The following is a 23,837-nucleotide window of genomic DNA, read 5'->3' as shown; positions in this document are numbered from 1 at the left end:
TACACCTTTTGTTTTCAATCTGAGCTGTGTTGTACTTAGTCTTTCTTTTGTCCCTCTCCAAATATACATATCTCGGCTACAAATTACATGCCTGGGGGTTGTAGAACTGTCAGTCCTGCAGTTATTCATATTTTAAAAAAAAGAGCAAAGCATTAACCAACTTAAAAGTGCCTTAAATATACAAACATTGTGAAGAAATTCTCGCTACTGAGATGAAGGGTTTTGGCAGAGTGAATTGAAAATATGACTTGAAATATGTTCAGAATGAGTGAGAGACTGAGCAGGTGTGAATGAGGTTGGGTTCTCCTTTTTCAGCTTTTCTAGTAGTCACTGACAATGCCCAGCAACCCTCTACGTTGTAGCAGAAATTGTGAAGAATGTGGTGCTGATACTACAAGTGCCAGCTGGCATCTATTTTTCATCTAAAGAAAAAGAAGAACAAATATATGCCCAAATTACAAATATTCTCATTCTATTGCCTGTGAATCGCCAGTAGATATTTCTTTATGGGCAGTGTGTGGTTTCTTGCAGCACTTCCCATGCTAAAACAGGAGGTGGGCAGCTATTCGTGGATTAATCAGATGCCCTAATGCTGGAAAAAATTATTATTTCCCTCAATGTTAAATTGTTTGCCAAACATAAACCCCAGACTGGCAGATTTTAATCTCTTTAGCTCAACTGTACACCTTCAGAAGTTGTATGTTTTTATTATAGGATAGATAGATGTTATCTGGGGTCTTCTGTGAGAAATCATGTGTCATCAGATGACTCTGCCATCCCTGGGGCTTACGTCGCAGCAGCCCCCATGTCTGCACTTCTCAGAAGTCTGAAAGCATCTGTTAGAAACTAGGAGATGGTGGAATGCATCTCCAGACTGTGAGATTTTAACAAGTCTGCATCACACATGAACAGCAAAGGAAGCTGAATGCAGCCTGTCCAGCAGCTGGGTGTCAGGGACTGGCTGGTTAGACCCACTTTTACCTCCGGAGCAGTTCTGCCTTTTGTGTACCAGCAGACACAGGGAGCTGAGGATGTGGTCAGCAGAGAGAGAGGATAGGGCATCTGGGGACAGGCATGGAAACTGCAGTGCTGGAGAGCTCATACACCTCATAAATTAAGTGTTGATGGGCAATTTTAGTGATGTTCCTGGCTGAAAGGGTGTGAAATATAGGAGGAGGTGGGAGCTGGAGTTTTATTTAAGATCTGAAATGTATGTGTTTGGTAAATACTAGTCTAGGTAAATCTATTAGATGGATTTTCTGTAACTGCATACACAACCTTTTGAAGACAGGAAGGGCAAATATTTGCCATTTGGAAAAATAGGATGATTGAAAACCAGATGGTTATAAATCAAAGTGAAATTGATGAATAAAATCTTATATTGGGAACTGCAATCTACTTGATAGGAAGGTGATGAATTTCAAACGTGTTTAACTTCTGATTGTGTTACATTTTCTAAAAAATTATTAAAAATGTATGTTTAGTCATTAAGGTATCTCTTGAGATTTTGAGATATATTTGAGCTCCGACAAGACTGCTGCCTGTCTGTCTGTATGTTTGTATGTTGCCTCCTGTCTCAGAGGTAATGTTGCCAAGATGCCCTGGAAAGACAAGGCATCGGTAGCAAAAGGCACAGAGGGAAAAAACCTGTCAGTGTCCACTCCAGATGTTTCCAGCAGAGACAGTCATAGAACACAACTGACATATTTGTGATGCCTCTTAACCTTGCTAGTTTCTCTGAGTTTTTCATGGCTTGTTTTCTCTTTGACTTTCAGAATGTGTTTAAATGTCTCTTTACAACATAAAAGCAATTCCTTAGGTCTTATAACCTGTTCTTTTTTTTATTCTGTTAATAAAATAAGTCCGTGTTTTACTGTTGCTTCTGTTGGAGTTGGCAAGCTGTGTTCTTTCTTCCCATCTACCGACATCGGATCTACTCCTCAAACCTGTAATTTTGTAACTATACATACTTCGGAAAATAATTTTTGGTTGTGCAGAAATATGCAGAGGCTCATTTCACTGCTTTACTCTTTTGTTCTTTTTCTGTAACAGGTTGGTTGTTGGAGCCAGCTGTATCCTTTGAAAAAGCTGTGATGATTTATGATTATAAGCAGCATAGCTGTCTTTTCTGAAAGCTCAGCCTTTGGAATTCCTTTGCTCATGCCCTGTAGTCAAGTTGGTGATAGAATAGTAATAGTTTTCTGTGCAGTAGCATCATGGGAATTAAGGTCAGCTGAGGATAAATTCTTAGGATTTTAAAAACAATGTTATCTCTATGAGGAAAATATTCTAAGACTTTGGAGATTTATTCTATGCAACAAAAGCAAAGTAAAGATGGCTGTGTGAGGAGAACTCAGTGAAAAGCCCACTTGTATACTACCTTTTTATATTGCATTTGTATGAAATTATTGTTTATATTTTCTTAACTGATGCTTCATCAGATGTTTCACTTGAGTGTGCTGGTTTTCTAACGGGCATTGGATTGGACACTACTGTCATGATGAGAAGCATCCCACTTCGTGAGTTTGATCAGGTGAGTACAGAATATCTTGCATCTCCTTATATATCAAATATACAAAAAAGTTTATTTGATTATTTTTGTTCATAGTCTTCATCCAACAGGTTAGCTGATTTCTCTGATGGCCTGATAGTCCTTTCGGTCCCTAGATCTGTATCTAGGGAGAGTATGTTAAAGGTGATTGTGAACCTTCAGTCCCTGCCAAGATTTGATGCTAACACTGCTTTGAACTACTTCACTGAAACAGTGAGAGAGTTCTGGATTTTCATTCACATGTGGGGTGAACTTTTTCTTTGAGATTTCCAAAAAATTTTTTCTCAACTTTGGTAAATGTCAGCCTCAAGAACGAAGACTGTATCATGTTAATCACTTGAAAATAGTGTTTTCGGAATGGGAATTAATGCACATTAACTTAACTATTCCTGGTATCATGAATGAGGATTTTTTTAATGCTTAATTGCAATAGTGCAAAACATTTACAGGCCAGAGTTGATGAAAGAGTGCTAGAATTAGGAGCTTGTTTTTAAGATCTTCTTTGCACACATGGTGTGTAGAAAAATTATTTTCCTGTGTAACAGTTTTTGAGGAGGGAGCGTTGGTGTTGGAAGTAGCAGCGACAAGTACCTCTGCAGGTAGTGACAGCTCCTAATTGCATGCCAGCCACACCACCTTGAAGTGGCTTCTTCAAAATGTATGTGTACCAGAGTTTGCAAAACATTGGGTAAGAATGTGTCCTCGGATTTGTGCTCATCACTGAAGAAATCTACTCCTGTAACAGCGTGAGAGCTGAACAAGAAGAGAATAGCATGAAGAATGTGTGTGCACTTCATAAAACACTTAGAGTAGTGCCTTCTGTGAGAACTTGACCCTTTGTAGGCAGAAAGAGCACAATGACCATTTCAAAGTGAAGAAAGTATTAATAGAGATAAAATAATTATGTTCAGTCTGTAGCCACACTGAGTCTGGTGGAAACTGGTTAGTGAGCTATCATTTTTCTGAAGTGATACAACCCTGCTGTTGCGTTCATATTAGTTAATATCAACTTAGAAAACAAAGTTTTGTAAGCTGAGAGCTGGCATGTAGATGTTCTGAGTGAGTGGTTTGGTGATAATATCCCTTAGGTAATGAACATACTCTTTGACAAAGTGCAGTGTGAATTACTGCAGTCGAGCAATGACATCTTTGGATAAACCTGTCAATGTGACATTTTACAACTTGACTGCCATCTATTATTTCAAACAGGCTTTTAGGACAAAAGCATTACTTCCTTTCTGTAGTAGAATTTTCCAGGAAACCTTAGTGATTCATAGTCATTGCAGAGAAATGACAGGTGTCATGGAAAAGGGAAATATTTTTCTTCCGTAGCTTTATGCAAGTATTTAATTCTCACCAAGCTGCCAGGAAATGACAATTATGGTAATGTTGAATTGAATATGCTCTAGATGCTATTTTTGTATAAGCAACAAATGATTTTTAAACACCATTTTATTCATACACTGTTTTACTTTTTTGAAAACAATTTGAATATTCAGATGTAGATGCCTCGGGATGGAGTTGCGGGTCATAGTGGCTCAGTAAATTATCATGTGTTGACATTGCATAGTAACTAAATGACAAAGAATGTTTGAAATGCACAGTGTATCTACTGGGTTTTCATAAAGACAGCTGAGGGAAGGTCATATATCTAAGAAAAACCTTTTTTTTTTTTTCCCCCCCTACTCAACAGCAAATGGCATCTTTAGTAACTGAGCACATGGAATCTTATGGCACGAAATTCTTAAAGAGATGTTTCCCAATGAAAGTTGAAAAATTGGAGAACAACAGATTGCAAGTCACCTGGAAAAATACTGACCTGGGCACAGAAGAAACGGATTCCTTTGACACAGTGATGTGGGCAGTAGGTAAACTTGATTATTAACGTTTATTTGCAGTGCTTTTCATTCTGAAAATGAAGTCCCCTCTCATGTTATGTGAGGCTGAACTGTCCTCACCCCTTTTTTTTAATATTAAGTATTTTGTGACCTAAACATTGATAATTTTTTAATTCTTTTCTTGCATGCCTGACTTGTTCACTTACAATCTAAAAACATGTGAAAATTACAGTGAATGGAGGAAATCCGTGGTAATTACTTTTGCATGAGCTGCAATAAATGGGAGACCATTTGGTCTTCCCTTTACTATAGGGTGAGAGCATGAATTCCAGCAACTTCTGTGGTGCAAGTAGTGTTTTCTAACTCCATACTCTTGACTTGTTCCTGAAGCTGTTCCCTACAAGTTTCTATTTTCCTGTTCAGGCGGATACCAGTTCTTCTAGTAATTTTTCTAAACTGTGCTGCTTGTTGCTGCAGCCATCATCCAATTCTGAGAAACAGAAGTAATTGTCCCTAAAAATCCAAGCCCTTTGCAGGGAACCTTGGAACTTCAAAGCTTTTTGAAATCAGGTTAGGAACTTTCATGTATCTCAGACCCCTTGGAACCAATGTGCAATGCCTGAGTCAAGAGTAAATCAGTTCAGAAGAATTTTGTGTCAAATGGCTGTAAGCATAATCACCTGAAATGGGAATGAAATCTGATTTTTTCCTCCTTTGAGTCAAATGCTACTGCCTCTTGTAAGGATTAACACACCGAATGCTGTGTGGTACAAGGCTCCAGGCTGCAGGAACAAAGTGCTCTTTCTGCATTGCGTCCGTAAGCTGCTTGTTTGTGGCTGTTGAGTTAGCCCTCAGTTCCTACATTGGTTCAGATGGACTGCACCGGAATAGGAGCCTCTTGGCTTCTGTGCTTCTAAAGCTTTATGAATATTTGGAATTCTAGATAAATAACGGATGGCTAAACGTGGCAGTGGTATTTGGCAAACAGATGATATCTGGTGAACAAGGTAAATAGGCTTAAACTTACTGCCCAAGAAATCTGTCTTGATGGGAGAAGAACCATCAGTTTTATAGCAGCTTTAGTAGTTTCTTTTCATTTTTATGCTATTAGCTACTTAATTTTTATGCTTTTCTTTTCATCTGATACTACTGTTTATAGAGTAGTAGGGGAGCGTTATTCTTTCATCAGTTGATAAGAGATGAAGTTAAATTCTTGTGGTCATAGAATAGATCCATTACAGGAAACAGGAACAGATAATTTACAGCATTTTACATTTTGCCAGTGGACTAAATCTGTGGTCCTGTTTTTCCTTTCTCCTGGTTAAGTCAGCTTTAAATCTTCCTAATACCCCAAACAGAGAGCAGATTTTGTGTTGTAACAAACATTTTCTTTCACTTACTGTGATTATTATTCTCTTAGAAGTGCAATGGGCTCTTATAAATTGTGGAAACAGCCTATAATAGTGCTCACCAGAACCGAAGACACTAGTGCTTGCCTAGAGCAAAAAAACCCACTGTCATGCTATCTGGAGGTGTGACAGTCCTGAAAACTGCAGAATAATATTCATGAAGTGAGATGAAAATGTATCTGAGAAGTGGATTTCTAACTGCTGTATTTTATTTTCTCAAGCTTTCTGGTAAAAGTATGCTGAGGTGCAGCCACACCTCAATTCGAGGGTCAATTGTCAGGTCATTTTGTTTACTTTTGTCAAACAAAGAGCTATTAAATTTAAATAATAGGGAAAAATCTTGGTTTAGTGTTAATTATAATGAATAAGGTTGCATGATATACTATTGCAACTCAGTTGTTTTGATACAGGAGGATTATGTATTGTAATTTTTGTCATAGATTTGAGTTACAATCCATATTTCAAAACTGCAAAATGAAATACTTCAAGGGTTTGAGATTTCTGTTTTGGTTTGGGGTTTATTTTTTTGGTTGTTTTTTTTTTTTGTGTACAGATTGGCACTACACCCTGAAGGATTAAATACGTTAACAGTTAAAGGTGGTTAATTGATGTGCAGTCGATAGGATTCATTGTTTTGCTCTGTATCAACACACCCACACCAGGTGTCTCAGATAATAGGCTGGGAAACTTGGTGGTGTTGAGGATTTCCTGTCTGCAGAAGTGCCAGTTACAATACTGATTGAAGAAAGTCAGCTTGTAGGGTTAGTTAAAATGCAGCCACTATTGTTAACTAATTGTAGCCTGAATTACAGTAGATACTTCCTTCATTTTTGAAGGAAGCACATTGTGGAATTTTAGTAGGATTTTATGAATAATGTTAAAAATATTTCCTGACAGTGGGACATAGCTTGAGTTTGGTAAGCTATAGTATTATCTCTTAATGTAGGCCCTTTGAAAAAAAATTACATTGCATGTGCTTCTGTGAAGAGTTTTGTATATCTTTTGGAACATGTAATTTTCTGCTTGTATAGATAAGCCTATAAAAGCAGGCACAATGCTCTCTTTGCTATTCTAGTAATTTTTGTGATCCACTCAAAATATTTGAGGGGAAAAAACCTTATTTTGATACCTTTTAATGTAATTGAAAGGTTTCAGTCCAAAGTTTTTGTAGGTAACTGTTATGGGCCATGCTACCTCACTGAATGACTCTCCTCTCGTATTCCAGGTCAGTGAAACAGGTCTCTCTTGGCCTTTGTTTGATTCTGCCTGTCTGTTCCTGTAATGTCCTTCTGTGTGTTACTAGTGCTCTGTATTATACTTCTGTGAGAATTTCCTGAAATAATAAGCTTTTGAGATTCTTTTCTTCATTCAATATGGAACCAATAAACTTTTAATGTTATATAATATTCCCCCTGCCCTAGAGGACACACAAAATAATTATTTATGTTAGGTACCCAATATACCTGAGCTACAAAGCAGTGGTAAGTGCGTGCATGCACAGATTGGACATAGGGTCTTCATCCAAAGAAAAGGGTAGAGACTGATGCCTTTATGAAGAGATGCTACTGCAGGGCAAAGTTGTAGGAGAGCTGAGTGGGTTTTTCAGCTATTGGAGGACTGAAACCTGTGGATTGAATGCTGCAGTTGCAACACAGCTAATATATAAAAGGAATTGGCAAGTAATATTTCCACTTGAATTTGCAATAGATGGCAAAAGATCACTGCTGTAACTGGAATCTGGTTATTCACAAATTAGAAAAGATACTGAGTTACTACATATCTAATAGGATCTTTACTGTGTACAGGAGCAACACTGAATAGATGATTAAATTAAGCAGGTGTTTACAAAATAGCCTAGAATTAGTTTGACAAAGAAAGTGAGGAAGTGTGCTAGTAAATTGTTAACAGAAAGAGCAATGACCTGCAGCAGATTTTAAGTTTAGCTTTACAAGAAGAGTTTTCTTCCTGACAAGAGCAGTGAAACAGCCATTCTCAAGTTCCTTTGCATTCATAAGCTTAGAGGGAAAGCCACTGTGTCTTTGACATAATACAATCTTTGCTGTAAAAATGAGTTACAACTTTAGCTGAGTGTAAAAGCTGAACAGGTACTGGGTGTTGCACATCATGTGCTATCAAGCTTATTGTCCTTTGTGTCAGACTGGTTGCTTGGCCAGTATGTTTTGTAGGGCTGTAAGGTAAGATCCTTGCTGTTCAATAGCAATAAATTTATGTACAGATTTCTTTTATTATAGGAGTTTTCTTCAAGTCTTAAAACCAAATCAGTTTGGATTAACTAAGAAAACAGAAATTTTGGTGGGAGATTTTCTTTGAAAAGTCCCATATGGTAAAATATTGCTGTGATCTATAAGCATTTCTCTGCAAGCCCCTATAGAAGAGGGGATGGGCTTTAGATTAATTTTAGCAGACAAAATCTTGCCATCCAGTTTTTTATCCTTTGAACTATTCAACAAAAAATACCATACCTTAGCTGATCTCAGATAACTAATGTGATGCAATTTGCTGAGGCTCCGGGTCTTTGTTCTGAATTTGCTGAGTCTCTTTCTCATTGATTTCAATTTATTACTTTCACGGTTAAGATGTGGTTTCTGCAGTCCTAATGAAAATTGTCATTCCCATTACATCAGCCAGTGCTTTTAGGTTTTTTCCCAATATCTAGTTTTAAATGGCATTCAATCAGACCTTATTCAACAGGGATGTTTTTAATGTGTTAGTTATTTGTTTGCATTGAGAGGTCTGGTTGGTACTTTATTCTTCTTGTGTTTAACCCACTCATAAACTTTGAGTGTAACTCTGATAAATTTTATGCTACTTACCAGCTTCTAACTACAAAAATCACTTCTTCCTGTTGAGGAAAAGTTAGATGCTAGGCTATGCCTCTTACCTGTGTGTGAAAAAACATTTTGGATTTAGCACTCTTTCAGCACTAAGTGCTGTTTGAGTTGGTGGGTGGTGGCCAGCCTTTACCTGAACGGTGGTATTAATAAATAAAAAAGGTGGAAAATGCTACATACTAATTTCATGAAACTGGTGTAATTACTGTGACACTTCCTACAGAATACAGGTTCTATTCACCCATAAATGTTGGGTGGTTGAGTGCTGGGTTTTGAGACTGCAGAGCCATCCTTTCAGGGTGTACAATACCTTTGGGTAAAGCAAGCTTGGTGTGGGAGAATTAATGTAAAAGTGAACTGTAGCTCTCTTCTCACAGAATATTCACAGCCCACTTTACCTTGTACAGGACTTTGAGAATGAAACAAATAGAATTGTTAGAAGTCTGTCCCATGCTCTAAGGTTTTCATTTGGTTTCATGTTACTTGGAGTTCCTTTTTTTGTTGTTTGGGTGTCTCCAGATGCAAGTGGATGGTGATGGCTGGGTGTTTATTTAATTGCACCGTGGCTGCCACCAGCTTTCTGCTGAGGTGGCTCCTCTGTTAGTAAGTATTACTAGTCAATGCTACAAGAGATCCTGCAGCTTAGCAGACTTGCCAAAGAAGCAGTTACTGCCCTAGCCCTGATTAAGGGCCAGATTTTTTTGAAATTGTGGCAGGCACACTGAAAGTTTACCAGTAAAGAATGAAATATGCAAAAACATCCTTGTAAAATTGACGCACACTACTATCAATGTGCTAAGAGTTATGAAGTGATGTGTCAAAATGCCAGTGTATAGGGAAGAAGTGAAGAGGACTATTGGTCTTAAGTTTTATGCCAGAATAACCGTCCTGTCACCCTGCAGTATCCTCTCAGTGGCCATCCACAGTATCATGCCTGATGATAAAATGCTTGGTTGGCTCTAGTTTGGATTTTTCAAATGCTGGGAGGCAAACAGACTTTCCAGCTTCTGTGATTAAGAAATTGCAGAAGAGCCATTATAAAAATTCTGCTGTTAGCTGCACCTTATACCCCTGTGAAATCTTGAGTATGCAAGAATATGCTATCACTCATTTACTGCTGCTGTTCAATTGGCTGTGTCTATTCCTGTGGTTTCTCCTCAGTTTAGCTGCTTCAGTCTCTGCTGTTGAAGGACTTGGACCCGAAGGTCACAGCAGCTGATACTGCCCTCACCTTATTCTGTGTGCAGCTGTGATTACCAGAGCCCCTCAGCAGAAGATGGGACAGAAATGCCACTTCACAATATAACCTGCTTAGCACGTATCTGAGAGCAGTGCTTTAACCGGTCTCACGTCACTCTGTAGCCAAGCTGGCAGACAGTCCCATTAGGAAGCTGTGTTGTTAGATTACACAAAAACAGATCAAAAAGCTGGGTTTTTTTCCTTTCAGATTTAAAAGTGGCTGGGGCCAGGCCCTGAAAGTAGGCATCTGTGTATTTTTCACAACCATATGGTTATTGTAGGGGTCTATTACAGATGAAATTATGATGTATTATAAGTGCAGGAGGCAGGTGGGGTTGGACGGGGGCCATCTCTGTGTTGCATGCTGGTAGGATTTGGTATAGTTTTGTATTGCTCTCTGGATCTTGCTTAGAAATAAGCTGTAAACTCATGCTTCCTGGAAGCTGTAAAGTAAAAAACTTAGGAGTTATGAGTATGGAACAAATGCCCTTCTGATCCAATACTACCAAGAAATGGCGAGAACTGATTCTATAATATAAGTAAGGGGATGCTGGGAAATATCAGAATTTCTTGAATTTTACATTAAAAAAGTACCAAGACACATTGGATAATCGTGAACCCAAGCTACTGAATTTGAGGTGAAGCAAGATCAGCAAGTGTAGTTCTGGCTTATGGATGTGAGCCAGCATAGGGCTAAAGGCCAATAAAGCTTCATTTCAGTTTTTTTAAAGTTTTCGTTTTGCTTAGAGAAATAATATTTTAGGCAATAAAGTTGAGAGAGAAATTTCACTATAAGTAGCAACACATTTTTTGTAACTTTCAGCTATTAATACCAAGCTGTACACGTGTTAAAATAGACTGGAATTGAAAGGTTAAGTGTTATCCTGCAGATTTGATAAACTCAGCTGTTGTTGTCACAGGTCTTTAAATGACTCTATTGACAGTTTTTTCTTTTTTTCCTCTTTCAGTGCCTGCCATTGCGTGCTAAGCTTTCTCTTGGCTCTGCCTGGCAGGAAAAAGGGGAAACTAGAAAACCCCATTAGTTGTCCCTTTGCAGAATATCCAGGCTTTACTCTCAATACACAAAGAAATACAACGGTAGGAAGTTGTTTCACATCCGAGCCAAGATAAGGTCCTGGAGGTTTATTATTTTTGTTGCCTGATAGCATCAGGACTGGGGAGCAGGGGGCAGAGAAGGAACAGCAGATCAACATCCCATGGGGACAACAGAAGGGAAGACAGACAGATAGCCGAGTGCCGACAGCTTCAGTCAGTACTCCCAGAGGAAGTGTTGGTTTCACCAGATGAAATTAATACACAGAAGTCTTCACAGAGGCATTCAGATGTGACATTGTTTGGGGGGCCTGGCTATATGGCAGATGTATAAAGCAGTGAATCATATGTTTACATATAATTAGGTCTGTATTGACAAGCCAGGTTTTCCTTTTGTTTAATAATTTCCTACATTAACATCAAAGAGCTTGTTTTTATAACGAAAACACATTTCCCTTTTTGTTTTGCTCTGCTATACCTCTGTATTAACATCAAACACAAAGATAACAACCTGCACAAAGGAGAACTATATATGTAGATATATCCATACTCATTTATAGCTTCTAGAAATGGATGCAATGTTAGAACATTTTCTTCATTTGGATACAGTCAGGTAATCTTTTCTGTGTGATCCTGTGTGTCTTTACAAATTATGGGAGTACCTAATAATTTCACTATGCTTATTAACCTTCAAATACATTTGAAAAATTGGACAGGATTTACGATTCCAGTTTCTGGGTCAAGAATTACTTTGTTAGATACTCTTAACAAAGCTCGGTGTAATGTTACCAAAACTTCAGTGGTCTAAGTGGTAACTCTATGCAGAAAACACTACCAAAATGTTTTTTGAAATATTATATAATTTAAAATCATAGGAAGAGGAAGCTGTAATAAAATCTAGGCTTGGTAGATTTTGCCTCGTTTTTTTTTTTTTACTTCATTTAAAATAGTGTTTTCTAAACTCTGCAGTAATAGAGCTCAGTGGGTCGCAAATACAGAGGTTGAGCTAAATAACTCAGCATTAAGGACTTGAGAGCAAAGTTGGTGATCTTTTTCATCCAAGTGAGGGAACTAAAAAAGCTTTAAGGTGAGTGTACCAGATAATAAGAAGAGAGGACTTCAGGAATGTTTCACATTGAAAATATTAATAATTTTTAATTTATTAATAATTCTTATCCACGAGTATGCACAACAGGCTCTCTGTTGACATCAAGTGCCATACAATTAATGTTTATTGGAAATTTTCAGTGTAGAAGTTGCTATTATATGTATATTCATGCTACATTAGGAAACTGAATTTAGAACGTCCAATAAGTATTAGACCATGTGGGTTTTTTGCATTTTTTGCAGTGGATGTTGTCCTGCACGCTTAAAAAGGCTAATTTTCCTGGAAACAGTCTGAGCAAAGGCAATAGCAATATATCTCCTTCCACGAAAAAATTCGCATCCATGCTTTCTACTCTTACAGCTGCTTCCCTATAAGTTTTGTCATGTTTCTACTTGGACAATCAAATAGCTCAAGATTCTTGGTAATCTACAGTGGAGGATGCCAGCTCTTTAGATTAAGATTGCTGAAGTTTTCTGGTAGTTTTTACTTTAATTTCTTTTTCCTTCAGGCCGAGCACCTAACACTGAAACTCTCAATTTGGAGACAGTTGGAGTGAAAACTAATTCCGAAACTGGAAAGATCATTGTTGATGCCAGTGAAGCCACTTCTGTTCCTCACATTTATGCAATTGGAGACATAACAGAGGTACTGAGCCTACATAAACTGTTTTACAATAACAGGAAGCCAACTTTGTTCCTGACTAATAACTAGTCCCCAGATGTCATCATGCTTTAGCATATATCATAGTGTTTTGCTCTTTTCACTTGGCAGAGCTGTAGTGTTGTGCCAGCTGCCTGGGTCACTGCTTTTTTCCACGTGGACCTTGTGAAGTATCACAGCATTAGAGATTATTACTGATGTTTATCAGGGAATACATCATTGGTCAGAGGCTAATAATAATAATATCTTTATCACTTCAGTTATCTTTCTAATAACATTTTTATAACTTTAGACGTATTACTTCATACCCCTTGTGAATGCTGAGTGAAAGAAATTCTTACTTTCTAGAGTTGAATACACTTACTGGGAATGACCGTGACAAGTTCTGAATTCCATTTTTAGTATTTTGGGGTTTAACTGAGACTAGTTTTAAGACAGTGTTTCTGCCCTCTGACACAAAATGCTTCTGACAAAATCATCTTCATCTAGAATTAGAAAAAGTTAATCACTGCAAATACTAAATGCATTTGAATTTAGTTCACGATTTGTGAATCATTATGCAAAGTAAATATGAGATGTGGTTTCGTTCTTAAAGGAGGGGACATTGTAACTTAAGGAGAATAATTTACTTATTATAATGCAAAAACAGAATTCTGTGGCCTTAATCTAGTGCTATTGATAATCTACAGTTACCTATGACAAGAATGTCTTGTCCTGATCAGAATGCACTCCAATACTTTCTACCCCGCAATTTTCAGTTTATAGAAGAACTCAGAGTATCTGTTTTAACTTGAGCATCTTCAAAAATGTTGTCTTCATGAAAAATAACATTTGTCTGGATTCTGAACTGTACAGTTACAGGAAGATATTTTCACTAGCTGCCTGCTGTTCCTGAACAAATTGGGCAGTATGTAGAATACAGAGGCTGGATGTTGCAAGATGCAGAATTCTTTCACCTGTAGTTGAACTTAATGTAATCAAGCACATGCCTTCCTATGAAGATTGGTTTTGATATAGTGAAGGCATCTGTTTTAAAAGTCTGGTAAATCTAAATACTGTAGCAATATCCAAACACCGTATTTAGTATAATTTGGGAGACATTTAAAAGATATCTCCTTCTGCCGTGTTTAAAATCTCTTAAAGATCTCTCAAATTTATAAACCCTGTAGGTGCTCTGAGTTTTTGAAGAGATGTAACAGGGTACCTAATATCTTTAGAACAGCCCTGCAGATTTCTGACTGGACTCTGGAACTGGCAGAGTCACTTAAATCTGCTGACCATTCCTGACCTGTTCGCCTCTATGTAGACATATGTTTCTTCCTGTCTGTCTCCATCTTCACGTGAACAACTTGCCATTTCCCTTTAAACTGTGATAAAACTTCCCTGCTCAGCTATTTCTCCTTTTTTTACTTATTCTCCACTCCACAGTTTCTCTGTCTTGTACAGTCAATCCAAGCTTGGGGATTATGTTCCTCTCCTTTCTTCTCACTTCATACACAGGTTCCCCCTTTACTTGTCACTCCTTTCTCTGGGATACTTCCTGAAGTCCTCTTTCTGCTCACAATGACCTCCTGCACCTTCTTGTCTCTGATACATGCCTTGGTTGGGCCTCCTGCTTTCCAAATGTTTCTTTTTAATTTCATCCAAGAAGCAGTTGTTAGCAGCAGTGCCGGCAAGGCCTTAGATTCTGTTGCTCATTTTGCTGCCAATCTACAGTGTTATTTTGGGCAAGTAATTTCCTTTTGGGTGCTTTTTGTCTTCTGCCCTTTGAGGATTTAGTTAAGTAAGAAATATAAAATTTGAGTCAGGATGCTCTCCTCTTTCCTACCCTGGATCTGAAAAATCAGGTCTTTGTTTATTTGCTATTTGCATTTTGTTGTTAAAACTTGGATTTCCTTTTCCTGCTTTTGTCCTTATTAATGCAGAGCTTTGAACCTTGATTATTCAAGAGGCATTTCTAAATGTAAGTGTTAAAAACAGCTACACAGTTTTATACTGTGTCCATTGTACAACTGGGGAAAAACCTAAGAGTTAAATGAGTGCTCTGTAGAAATATTCTCTTAGGCTTTTATCTGCATATGGGCTTAATATAGGAAATTAAAGTATAGCAGTCATAGATTTATGGAGTTTAAAAATAGAAGGAATTATTGCCGTTATCTTACCTGACTCCAGTACAAAGTGAGCCATGTAATCCAACTTGCTAAGCAATAAAAGTTTATTTTATTTGAATTAATCTAGATAATAAATAGAATTAATAAAGATAATAAATAGAATTAAATAGATAATAGATTTCATTGGCATGGCAACCAGCAGTGAAAGAAAATCCCGAGTTGGTGCACAGAATACACACGTAAGAATCAAGTGCATCCTGCTAAGAACCACAAAGCTGTAGATCTTGGTGTGTGATACTTTCTGGGTGAGACCTATCAAAAGAGCACAGGAAGGGGAATCTTGTTTCCTGTGAATGAGCATCAATGATCCCCGATATTGCTTATAAGAATAAGATTTTTATTCTCCAGTATTCCTGCTCAGGATTTCTCTTTGCTCTGTTCTCTCCCTGTCAGAGTCTCTTGGCTACCATAAAGTGCTCTTGCTCATACCTGTACAAGTTGTTCTCAAATCCTCCTCCTCACTCCTTTACCACACCACACCGTTTTTTCTGTTTTAATTCAGTGCCTTGGCTGGAAGTGGAGTGAGAGGGGGGGAAAGGCAAATTTCCTGATTTGTTCAGAATGACTGTTTTCGTTTGGGAGTCACACTCAGCTGGTGCAAATGGGAAACTATGTGTGCATGGGTGTCTTGTTGCACACTTGTATGGCAAATGGAATCCTAGTGTTATCTAAGCTGTTCATTTGGAGAAAAGGGGAAAAAATACCCTCCCAGAGGTCAGTCAGTTTTTCTAGCCTCAAAAGTTTTTCAAGCTTTGAATGATGGCAAGTTTAAACTGCAGCTGAAATTGCATTTAAGCATTTTCATCTGCTGGACAAGGATGAGGACGATCAAGCTGGCATTTTAGTTTGAATTTTTTTTCAGTGCTGATATAAAATCTGTGTTAAAATTCTTCCTCTAGTAGTATTCTTGTCGAAAAACATGGCACACACTATAAAGTGCTCTCAGAAGGAGGTTTATCGTGTGGTCATGCTGCTATGTATCTGTCATATTTCACAGGGTGTTACAAGAAAGATGTGTAGAGGAGGTGGAATGTACAGTATGTTGCTTTGAATAGAAAAAAGATGAGAAAGAGTTCTGTTAGAACAAATACGCATGACTTCAAAGCTTTTTAAACTCTCTTAGGAGCCATCTCGTTTAAATGTATAATACATTGGAGGATTCTTATGAACAATTCATATCCATAATAATCAGCAGAGTAGTTCTACACATGACTGCAAAGTGAATGTTCATTTCAAATATTTACCAAGGAAGGTCTTTAAGTCATTGTTTATGAGAAATTGGGCTTTATCTGCATGGATGTTTTAGTAATTAGTTAGGTTTATGGAATGCGTGGCGCTGCTTTCACAATTTTATCTCTCTTTCCAATCTTCTATTCATTTCTGGAATGCCAAAACAACATCTGTACTTCCTGCTACAGAAATGATTGGCAGCCATGTTTCAGGCAAATGCATATAAGAAAAAACAAATGGCAAATTTCATCTGGTAAATGACATTTACAGACTTGAAAGTCAAAATGCTGAATTTGAAAAACCATGACTTGATGGATCTTAGGCGATAAAAAGGAATAGACTTGCAGTTTTGTGATTTGTCATGAGCTGTGAGGAAAACTAGGTTACTCTTCATTAACAATGTAGTTTCCTGGACGGGTTAGACGTAATGTTGTCTCAGTTTGGTTTTTTGCAGTGGAAGTTTTAACTTAAGTGGTTATTAGTACTGATAGAAGCATAAATGCATATGAATGTACAGATAATTGATATGGTGTGTGTTCTGAAGTAAATGGTAGCTAATACCGTGTCTAGAATCTATCTAGCAACATACAGAAAAGATAAGCTGGGAAAGAGGAATGGATTCCAGTAAATGCTAAAAAACTTCAGGATAGTGAAAAAAAAAAAAAGTTTTAAAATATTGAATGTGTGTGGTGGGGAATCATTTTGTTTTCTGCCAAAGACTGTTTTTGAGAGCTTACTGGATGACTGCCTCCAAGCGGGACATTGCAAGAGTGTGACAAGCCTTGTATCTAGATAGCACCTGTATGAATCAAAACTTGACACATTTTATAAAGCATTCCACGTCGTCCCACAAAGGTGGGTTTTGGTTACAGCTTTCTTATATCTTCACATCATTCCTTATAGATTTGTGACCTCTTTCCTCATCTTGGACAAGCATCTTGATGATTTATTTCTTGGATGAACTCTTAAAAAAATTTTTTTTACCAGAAATATGAAGTTAGATCTTACTAACTTACATGGACTGTTCTCCCTCAAGCTTCAAAAATTCCTTTAAAAATGCCTTACTTCAATTTGCAAAAACTTCCAGCTTACTTAAAACTAGCACTGGAAGTTCTGGTGCTCCAGTTGTATTGTGCCAGCACTCAAAATTGGAGTTCTGGCACGTTGCATAGTCCTGTTCAGATATAAAAAGTAGCCAGGACTCTTAACATGAACCGGAGCACGTCCTGGTCATATCCTGCTACGATTTCGTTTCTCACTTGCAGGAAGTTATCATTTGCCATAGCAATCCAGTTCAAGCCTCTCTCTAGTACCAGAGCCTGAGACTAGGACCAATTCAAGCTATAGGCTGCAGTGCTAGCAAATAGTGTTCCACTTCTCTGATACAGAACCAACGTAGGAAGTCAGTAACAGTGCCTACAAGCAGCTAAGTTTTGTGCCTGTGTTCTGTAAAAATGTGACAGACAACTTTTTTAGAAGGTCTGATATTGTAGAAACACTGTTGCTCTATACTAGGCTTTTGCTACTTTAAAAAGACCATCTGAAAAATTTCTTAATAACTTACTATGGAAAGAAAGGGGGAAGTGACCGATTAGCAGTGTGATAAGATACAAATTTTTGACATATTCATGGCATTTGTTCTCCCCTGTTAAGAGAGATATTAAACTCAGACTTAAAAGCATGTTTGGACAGAAATTATTACTGCCTTTTCTATATGGAACCCTGGCTACTAGACTGGAATTCCAAAGATTCGGCCTTCCTCTGACCATTGTCCCAGGAGAAATCCGTGGATGCTGCTTCTTTCTTAGTTAAAACAAAGCTTTGTACTCTCTTCTTAGGGCCGTCCTGAATTAACACCCACAGCAATAACTGCAGGAAAACTGCTGGCTTGGCGTCTTTTTGGCCAGTCTTCAATATTGATGGACTATGACAATGTGAGTTGTTGTTTCTTTTTTTCAATAATAAAAAACAAATCTTATGCTTTTATGTTTTCTTGAGAATTTTTAAAGGAATTGCACTTTGTCATTGGGAAACCAGCTTTGACAGCGGCCAGAGTAGATGTGTGTGATAGAGCTACACTTTTCAATCATACAAAGCTCTCCCCTATATCTGCCAAGCAGCTGCTTCGTGTAGTTCAACAGTAATTCTTTCTGTTTCTTCTCAAGCAGGTACCTACCACAGTTTTCACTCCCTTGGAATATGGTTGTGTTGGGCTGTCGGAAGAAGCAGCTGTGCAGTGTTATGGATCAGATAATATTGAGGTATGAAAAAATGCTTAATTTTATAGTTGGTGTCAAGAGTTGCACAACAAAAAGAAGTTTTGCTGTTGTGTCAGGCAGAATTTTGGTCACCAAAATACTGTGTTTGCAGTTAGGGAATTGGTGTCTTCAGAAGAGCTCAGGACTTTTAAAGTATTGCAGTAGGTCACAATGAAAACTGTTACCTAGTGGACTTAAAATTATTGATAGGGTGTGACAGCTTTAAACTACCTGCCATTTCAATAATTTATATCGTGCAGCGTCATTAAATAATAGTTATGTTCAGAAGTGCTAGTCAGGTTCTTTAGTCTACATTTTTGGGATGTTCCCAGAAACATTCACGCAAGCTGATGGGTGACTGTGTGGCTAAAATGTCTTGATATAATATGCCCAGGCCTTGCATATTGAGGAAGAAATCTGTTATGGAATATCAGTCTTCTGATATGATTGATAGAGATAAAGGTGCCCGTGATGTATAATGATTGCAAATTTCTTCAAGGCAACCAAATTCAAACAAGTCACTCTTGAAAAGATATGTTGTGTTACCTTTATTCACTCATCAAAAAGCCTCTCAGCATATGTCTTGGTACGCTCTGGAAATACAAAACACAATAATTTGCTTCTTGTCCAGTCCAGTTTTGTCTTTTATGATTCTGAAATATAGTTTATACTCCAAAAATTTGTCTGAGAACTCTTGTCTGGGTTTCTGGGTGCTAGTGCCATCTAGAATGATACAAATTCCTGTAAAACAACTGTTGTCATCTGATTAAGGCAGACGATGTGTGTGTCTGTCATAAGATGCTGATGTTATATATTGGAGAGCAAGTTCAGCTGATGGATTTAGCTTGGAGACCCAGGCGAAATCATTAATGACAACATAAGCATTTACTATTCAGAATGCAAAAATTACAGTTTAGGTTGTTTTATGGTATTCATTATATACGGTATATACATTATTACAGATATGGAGAGCTTCTTGGATTTAATTTTTTTCAGTAAAGAAGGTTATTAAACATTTGGGAGAAGCTTAAAGGAACAATACTCTTTTAATTTGGGGAACTGGTTGATTATTTGTGATTTTGTTTCAGTTTTGTTTTTAATCTAATGGTTTGTGCTAAACTCTAACTGTGCTTTCCATATTTTTCTATAAAATAATGAACAGGTTGCAAATAAATCCTTTTTTTTCCTACAACATAATAACTATATAGTAATAGTAGTCACTGTAATACTAAATAGCAGGTTTTGACATAATAGTACTCTCTAACACAAAATACTGTTTCCCTACCAGGTATACCATGCGTATTATAAACCTTTAGAGTTTACAGTGGCTGAAAGAGATGCAACTCAATGCTATATGAAAGTGAGTGTTGTGAACTTTTAATTTGTCTTTAACTTAAAACAAGAGAGACGGTACAGCCAGCTTTAAGGAGGACTGTTGGGCAAAAAAACCTTCTCAGGATGGATGAGATATTTTCTTTGTGGCAGCCTGTTTCTCTACAGTAACCTCAAATGTTTAATATTCATTACATATCCCTTTGCATCTTGAAATTGCTTTACAGATATTAGCATTTTTCAGAGCTGACATTCTGCTGATTGATACCATCTTTGAACTGCTCCTAAGGTCCTAAGAAATACTCCAAACTCTCTAATATTAATCTCTGTTTCCCCCAGCAAAGTTCTTAAGTAGTTGTATGTAATATTTGAGTTGCCATCGCTTGGGGAAAGTATGCTACCTTCAAAAAGATTAAGCATAAGGCTTACAAAAGTAGAGTTACTTTTAGGTCTAACTCACGAAAACAAAAACCTCTTAGTTTAGGCCAAATGTTGGACTTGAAACATATCTTCTCCTAGAGCAATCCCACTGCTTCAGTGTTGAAACGGGTTTTTGGTGCATTTGCACATAGTAGAGGATTTTAGCTAAGGTGAAGTGCGGTGTTAGAATATATCAGTTTTCTTTGTTTTCTTCTCAATATCAGGGAACAATCTTTTTTGAATACATGTAATAACTTCTGTGGGTCCATCACAAATTATTATGAAGTTACTGTTGTGTTATGTAAGAAATATCCATTGTCAATAGTTGCAGCCAGTTTTTCTAACTATATTTTGTCACATCCAATTTATGTAAGTGCCTAAGTAGCTTACCTTAACTGGCCCAATGATCAGTGTGACTAAGGTGATGATGCTACTTCTTACCTTTACCTTTTAATTTATGTGAATGAAAGTAAATATTTGAGGGTGCTTCAAACTATTATAGCATAATAGTTGCTGGATGATATTGAATATAATCCTTACTAAACTCCCAAAACTCTATTGCAAGAGGTTTTTTTTCTTTAAAACTCATCAATATTTAAAGCAAGCACTACATCAGGATTGCTGCTATCCTGGGATTCCTCATCAAAGAATCCAAGCATTTACTGAATAGCAGAACCAATTAGATTAGTGATGATGTAATGCTTGATGGGAGCACACAGGGAGAGACTGACTTTCTTTTTGTAATTACAAAGATGGTGCCCTTAAAGGGACTAAAAAGTTTTCATTAAGTTCTCTAATAAAAGTTAAGTGTGCAGTGACTCAAGCCCTCACAGATATTTATTAACTCACCTTCATCTTTGTCTCCAAGGCTTGACTCCTTTTTAGGTTATGTGGCTGGTGTGGTAAATGTATCTCACCATAATGCCGCTGTACGTGTTTACTGACTGAATCACGAAGGCACAAAATACCCTATAATTGGTAGTGGTCATCTTTGGAAATACAGCTGATAGCTGCTGAGAGTAACTGCGCAGACTTGGAGAATTGCTGAGGTGGCCATGCAGTGTCAAAGTAACGCCAGTCTGGTTACGAGACTACAGGAGGTATTTTGAGGATTTCATGCAATGGCAAACAACAAAGTATTCCATTTGCTGCAAATTACCATTGTCAGAGGCTCCCTGAAGTCTGAAAGAAGTACACTAGTAAGTGTACTTCTAAAGCTTTGATTCAGGAAAGTGTTTAAGGACAAGCGTAAGACCGATTGAAGTCAGTAAGGCTTAAGCAAGTGTGTAAGTTCTTGGCACACTGGGAATAAACAGCTGAACTAGGATCTTGGGGCACTTCAGTTTCATTTAATTCAACTTCATGCCTTATCTTTAAATGTTCTAAGAAAAGATCTCTGTGTAATGTATTGTTTTCAGATGGTGTGCTTACGAGAGAGAGAGCAACGAATACTTGGCCTTCATTTCATTGGACCAAATGCAGGCGAAGTTATTCAAGGATTTGCTCTTGGAATCAAGTAAGTACAAAAGAATGTCTCTAGCTTCTAAAGCCTGCTTTTTAAGTTATTGTAAGATTATAAAAGATAGCTGCCTAGTTTTGGCAACACTATAAAGAATCCAGGCTTTTTGTTACTTTCATGTAGTATTGCACATATTTTCACTAAAAATACTGCAGTTCTTCATTAAGATTTACTGGATTGAGTTACTGAAATACTGGGTATAGTTAAGAAACAACTGAGGAAAATACATTGTTGGCTTGATATAGTTAAAACAAAAAACAAAATAGTGCATTAACTTACCAATGTTAGTTTTCTCAGAGTGCAGCTTCTTTTGCAACCTGTGCACAGGATAGGAATCACTGTATAGTTTAAGTCGCTTCTTTAAAGCGAGATATGTGCTTTTCATAAAACCCTTTCTTTACACATGCCAATTATCTCCTTTCCTAATCTCATCTTTAAATGTGCACAGCCATTGCTCCTCAAAAGGTCAGCAAGGACTTGCATGAATTTTTATGTTTCTAGGGTATAAGCTAATCGTAATACGATAAAGAAAGAAACCTCTTGTAGGATGATGGGAGAGGGGAGGTACTTTTGTCTGGAGCTATCTGATAATTGCAATAACAAACTTACCTAAGTAGGTCAACCTTTGTGATCTGATCATGTTTCTGATTTTCTCAAATATTAGTGTAGAAGTCCTCCCTTTGAAGGAGTAAGGAATGATTCTGAGTCCTCTCTGGTTACACAGAGAATTCTTGCTATGCCTCTTGTGTGCTTCAATTATTTCTTACTAGTTTTTTAATTTCCTTTCTTATTGCTAATTCATATCTTAAGAAATGTTCATTCACATTACTGAATTATAGTTTTTAACTCTGCTTTGAAGAAAGTAGGCTGGGACACAAGAAATCACAAGTTCATTTTCCTAAGTTTCATCACCATTTTATTGCAGTTTTAGTCGTACAGTTGAGAGTGACTAGCATAAATGAAAAGCAGAAAGAATTAAGAAGGCAGGACCGCAAATATCACATGAGGAATATCTTGGAAATCAGCGATTGCAGTGGACCCTCAGTAAACATTTTCAACATGTGTTTGTAGTCCATTAATTGCTAGTAGTATAGACTCTAGAACTGCATTTTTTAGAATGTCATTGTTCTGAAGTTTTATCCAAAATAACCAGTGAAAAGGAAGCACATGAAACTGAAGTGCTTTTCTGCCTTGCCTGAGGGAAATTAAAACTTCAGCCACAGTAAGAGGTTTTCAGCAGGTCAGATTCTTGTATTGGTTTTTGTTCTTGTATTTTTTTGTTTATTTGTATTTTTGTTCTTGTTTTGTATTTCACAAATCCAGTGGAACACCCACTGTAAGAGCTGCTGTTCTCCTTTGTCAAATATTAGGTCTTCATCCTCTCCAAAGGATGATTTTCCATTTTCCCACTTAGCACCCAGTAATATCTGTGCACAGCAATGATTTTTTGCTTGTCATTGCTTTTTTGGATGTAGGTGAGGACACTTGCCTGTATTTTGTGTAGAGAGAGAGACTGTTATTCCATAGAGAGCTTGAAACAATTCTTAAATTTAGGGCCATTTCAGCTATTCTTACAGCAAGTCTTGCCAGGAATAGCAACTCAAAGGGAAGTTATCAAGTCTGTCATTGGACAAGTAAAGGAATTAAGCAAGTGGGATTTTAGCTCAAGGGTATTTCAACAGGTTATTTTGTTTTTTCACATGAAAGACTTTTTCCTCATGCTTTTAACATCGATAATTTCAGTGTAAGCACCATACTTTCTATAAGATCATGGAGGAATATTATGGAATTACTTTCTTCAGCAGATTCTTTCCATCAGCCCTATCTGCAGTTTTCTTCCTCTGTGTATATGTGTGTCTTTTTCCATCTGGAATCAGAGTTAGTGAAATACACGTGTATATACAAGAAAAGCTGAAGGTTGCAGTTCTGTCATACATTTCTGCCATAGACTCAATTGTGACTTGGAGCAAATTACTTAATTCTCTCTGTCTCAGCTCTTACAACAATTCTTCCCCACCTAACTGTGTTGTGAAGTTGGGTGTTTAAATGTTGTTGTGTAAGTGCCTGAGAAATAATAGACAGCATTGTTTGAAGAATAAACACAGCTCCTCTACCTGCTGAAATGGACAAGAGCAGATTACTTTGATGTTTTAGGACATTGTAGCTGCCTTAGGTGTTTCATTTCGTGGGTCCTTTT

General features: G+C 37.3%; 1 protein-coding gene across 1 annotated transcript in view; it reads left to right on the top strand.

Moving 5' to 3' along the window:
* Window positions 1–23,837, top strand: part of TXNRD2 (thioredoxin reductase 2) — a gene marked incomplete at its 5' end in the record, with an annotated part of 29,925 nt that overhangs the window by 5,859 nt on the left and 229 nt on the right. The window contains 8 exons of the mRNA XM_010145950.1: window positions 2,053–2,072; window positions 2,442–2,533; window positions 4,245–4,419; window positions 12,559–12,695; window positions 17,950–18,045; window positions 18,280–18,372; window positions 19,658–19,729; window positions 21,540–21,637. Of these exons, the coding sequence (XP_010144252.1) occupies window positions 2,053–2,072; window positions 2,442–2,533; window positions 4,245–4,419; window positions 12,559–12,695; window positions 17,950–18,045; window positions 18,280–18,372; window positions 19,658–19,729; window positions 21,540–21,637 (783 nt within the window). The remainder of the gene's footprint in view (window positions 1–2,052; window positions 2,073–2,441; window positions 2,534–4,244; window positions 4,420–12,558; window positions 12,696–17,949; window positions 18,046–18,279; window positions 18,373–19,657; window positions 19,730–21,539; window positions 21,638–23,837) is intronic.

The sequence above is a fragment of the Buceros rhinoceros genome, unplaced genomic scaffold (assembly GCF_000710305.1).
Source record: "Buceros rhinoceros silvestris isolate BGI_N320 unplaced genomic scaffold, ASM71030v1 scaffold34810, whole genome shotgun sequence".
NCBI lineage: Eukaryota > Metazoa > Chordata > Aves > Bucerotiformes > Bucerotidae > Buceros > Buceros rhinoceros.
The sequence above is the reverse complement of the archived record's forward strand: the minus strand, read 5'-3'. Positions and strand labels throughout refer to the sequence as shown.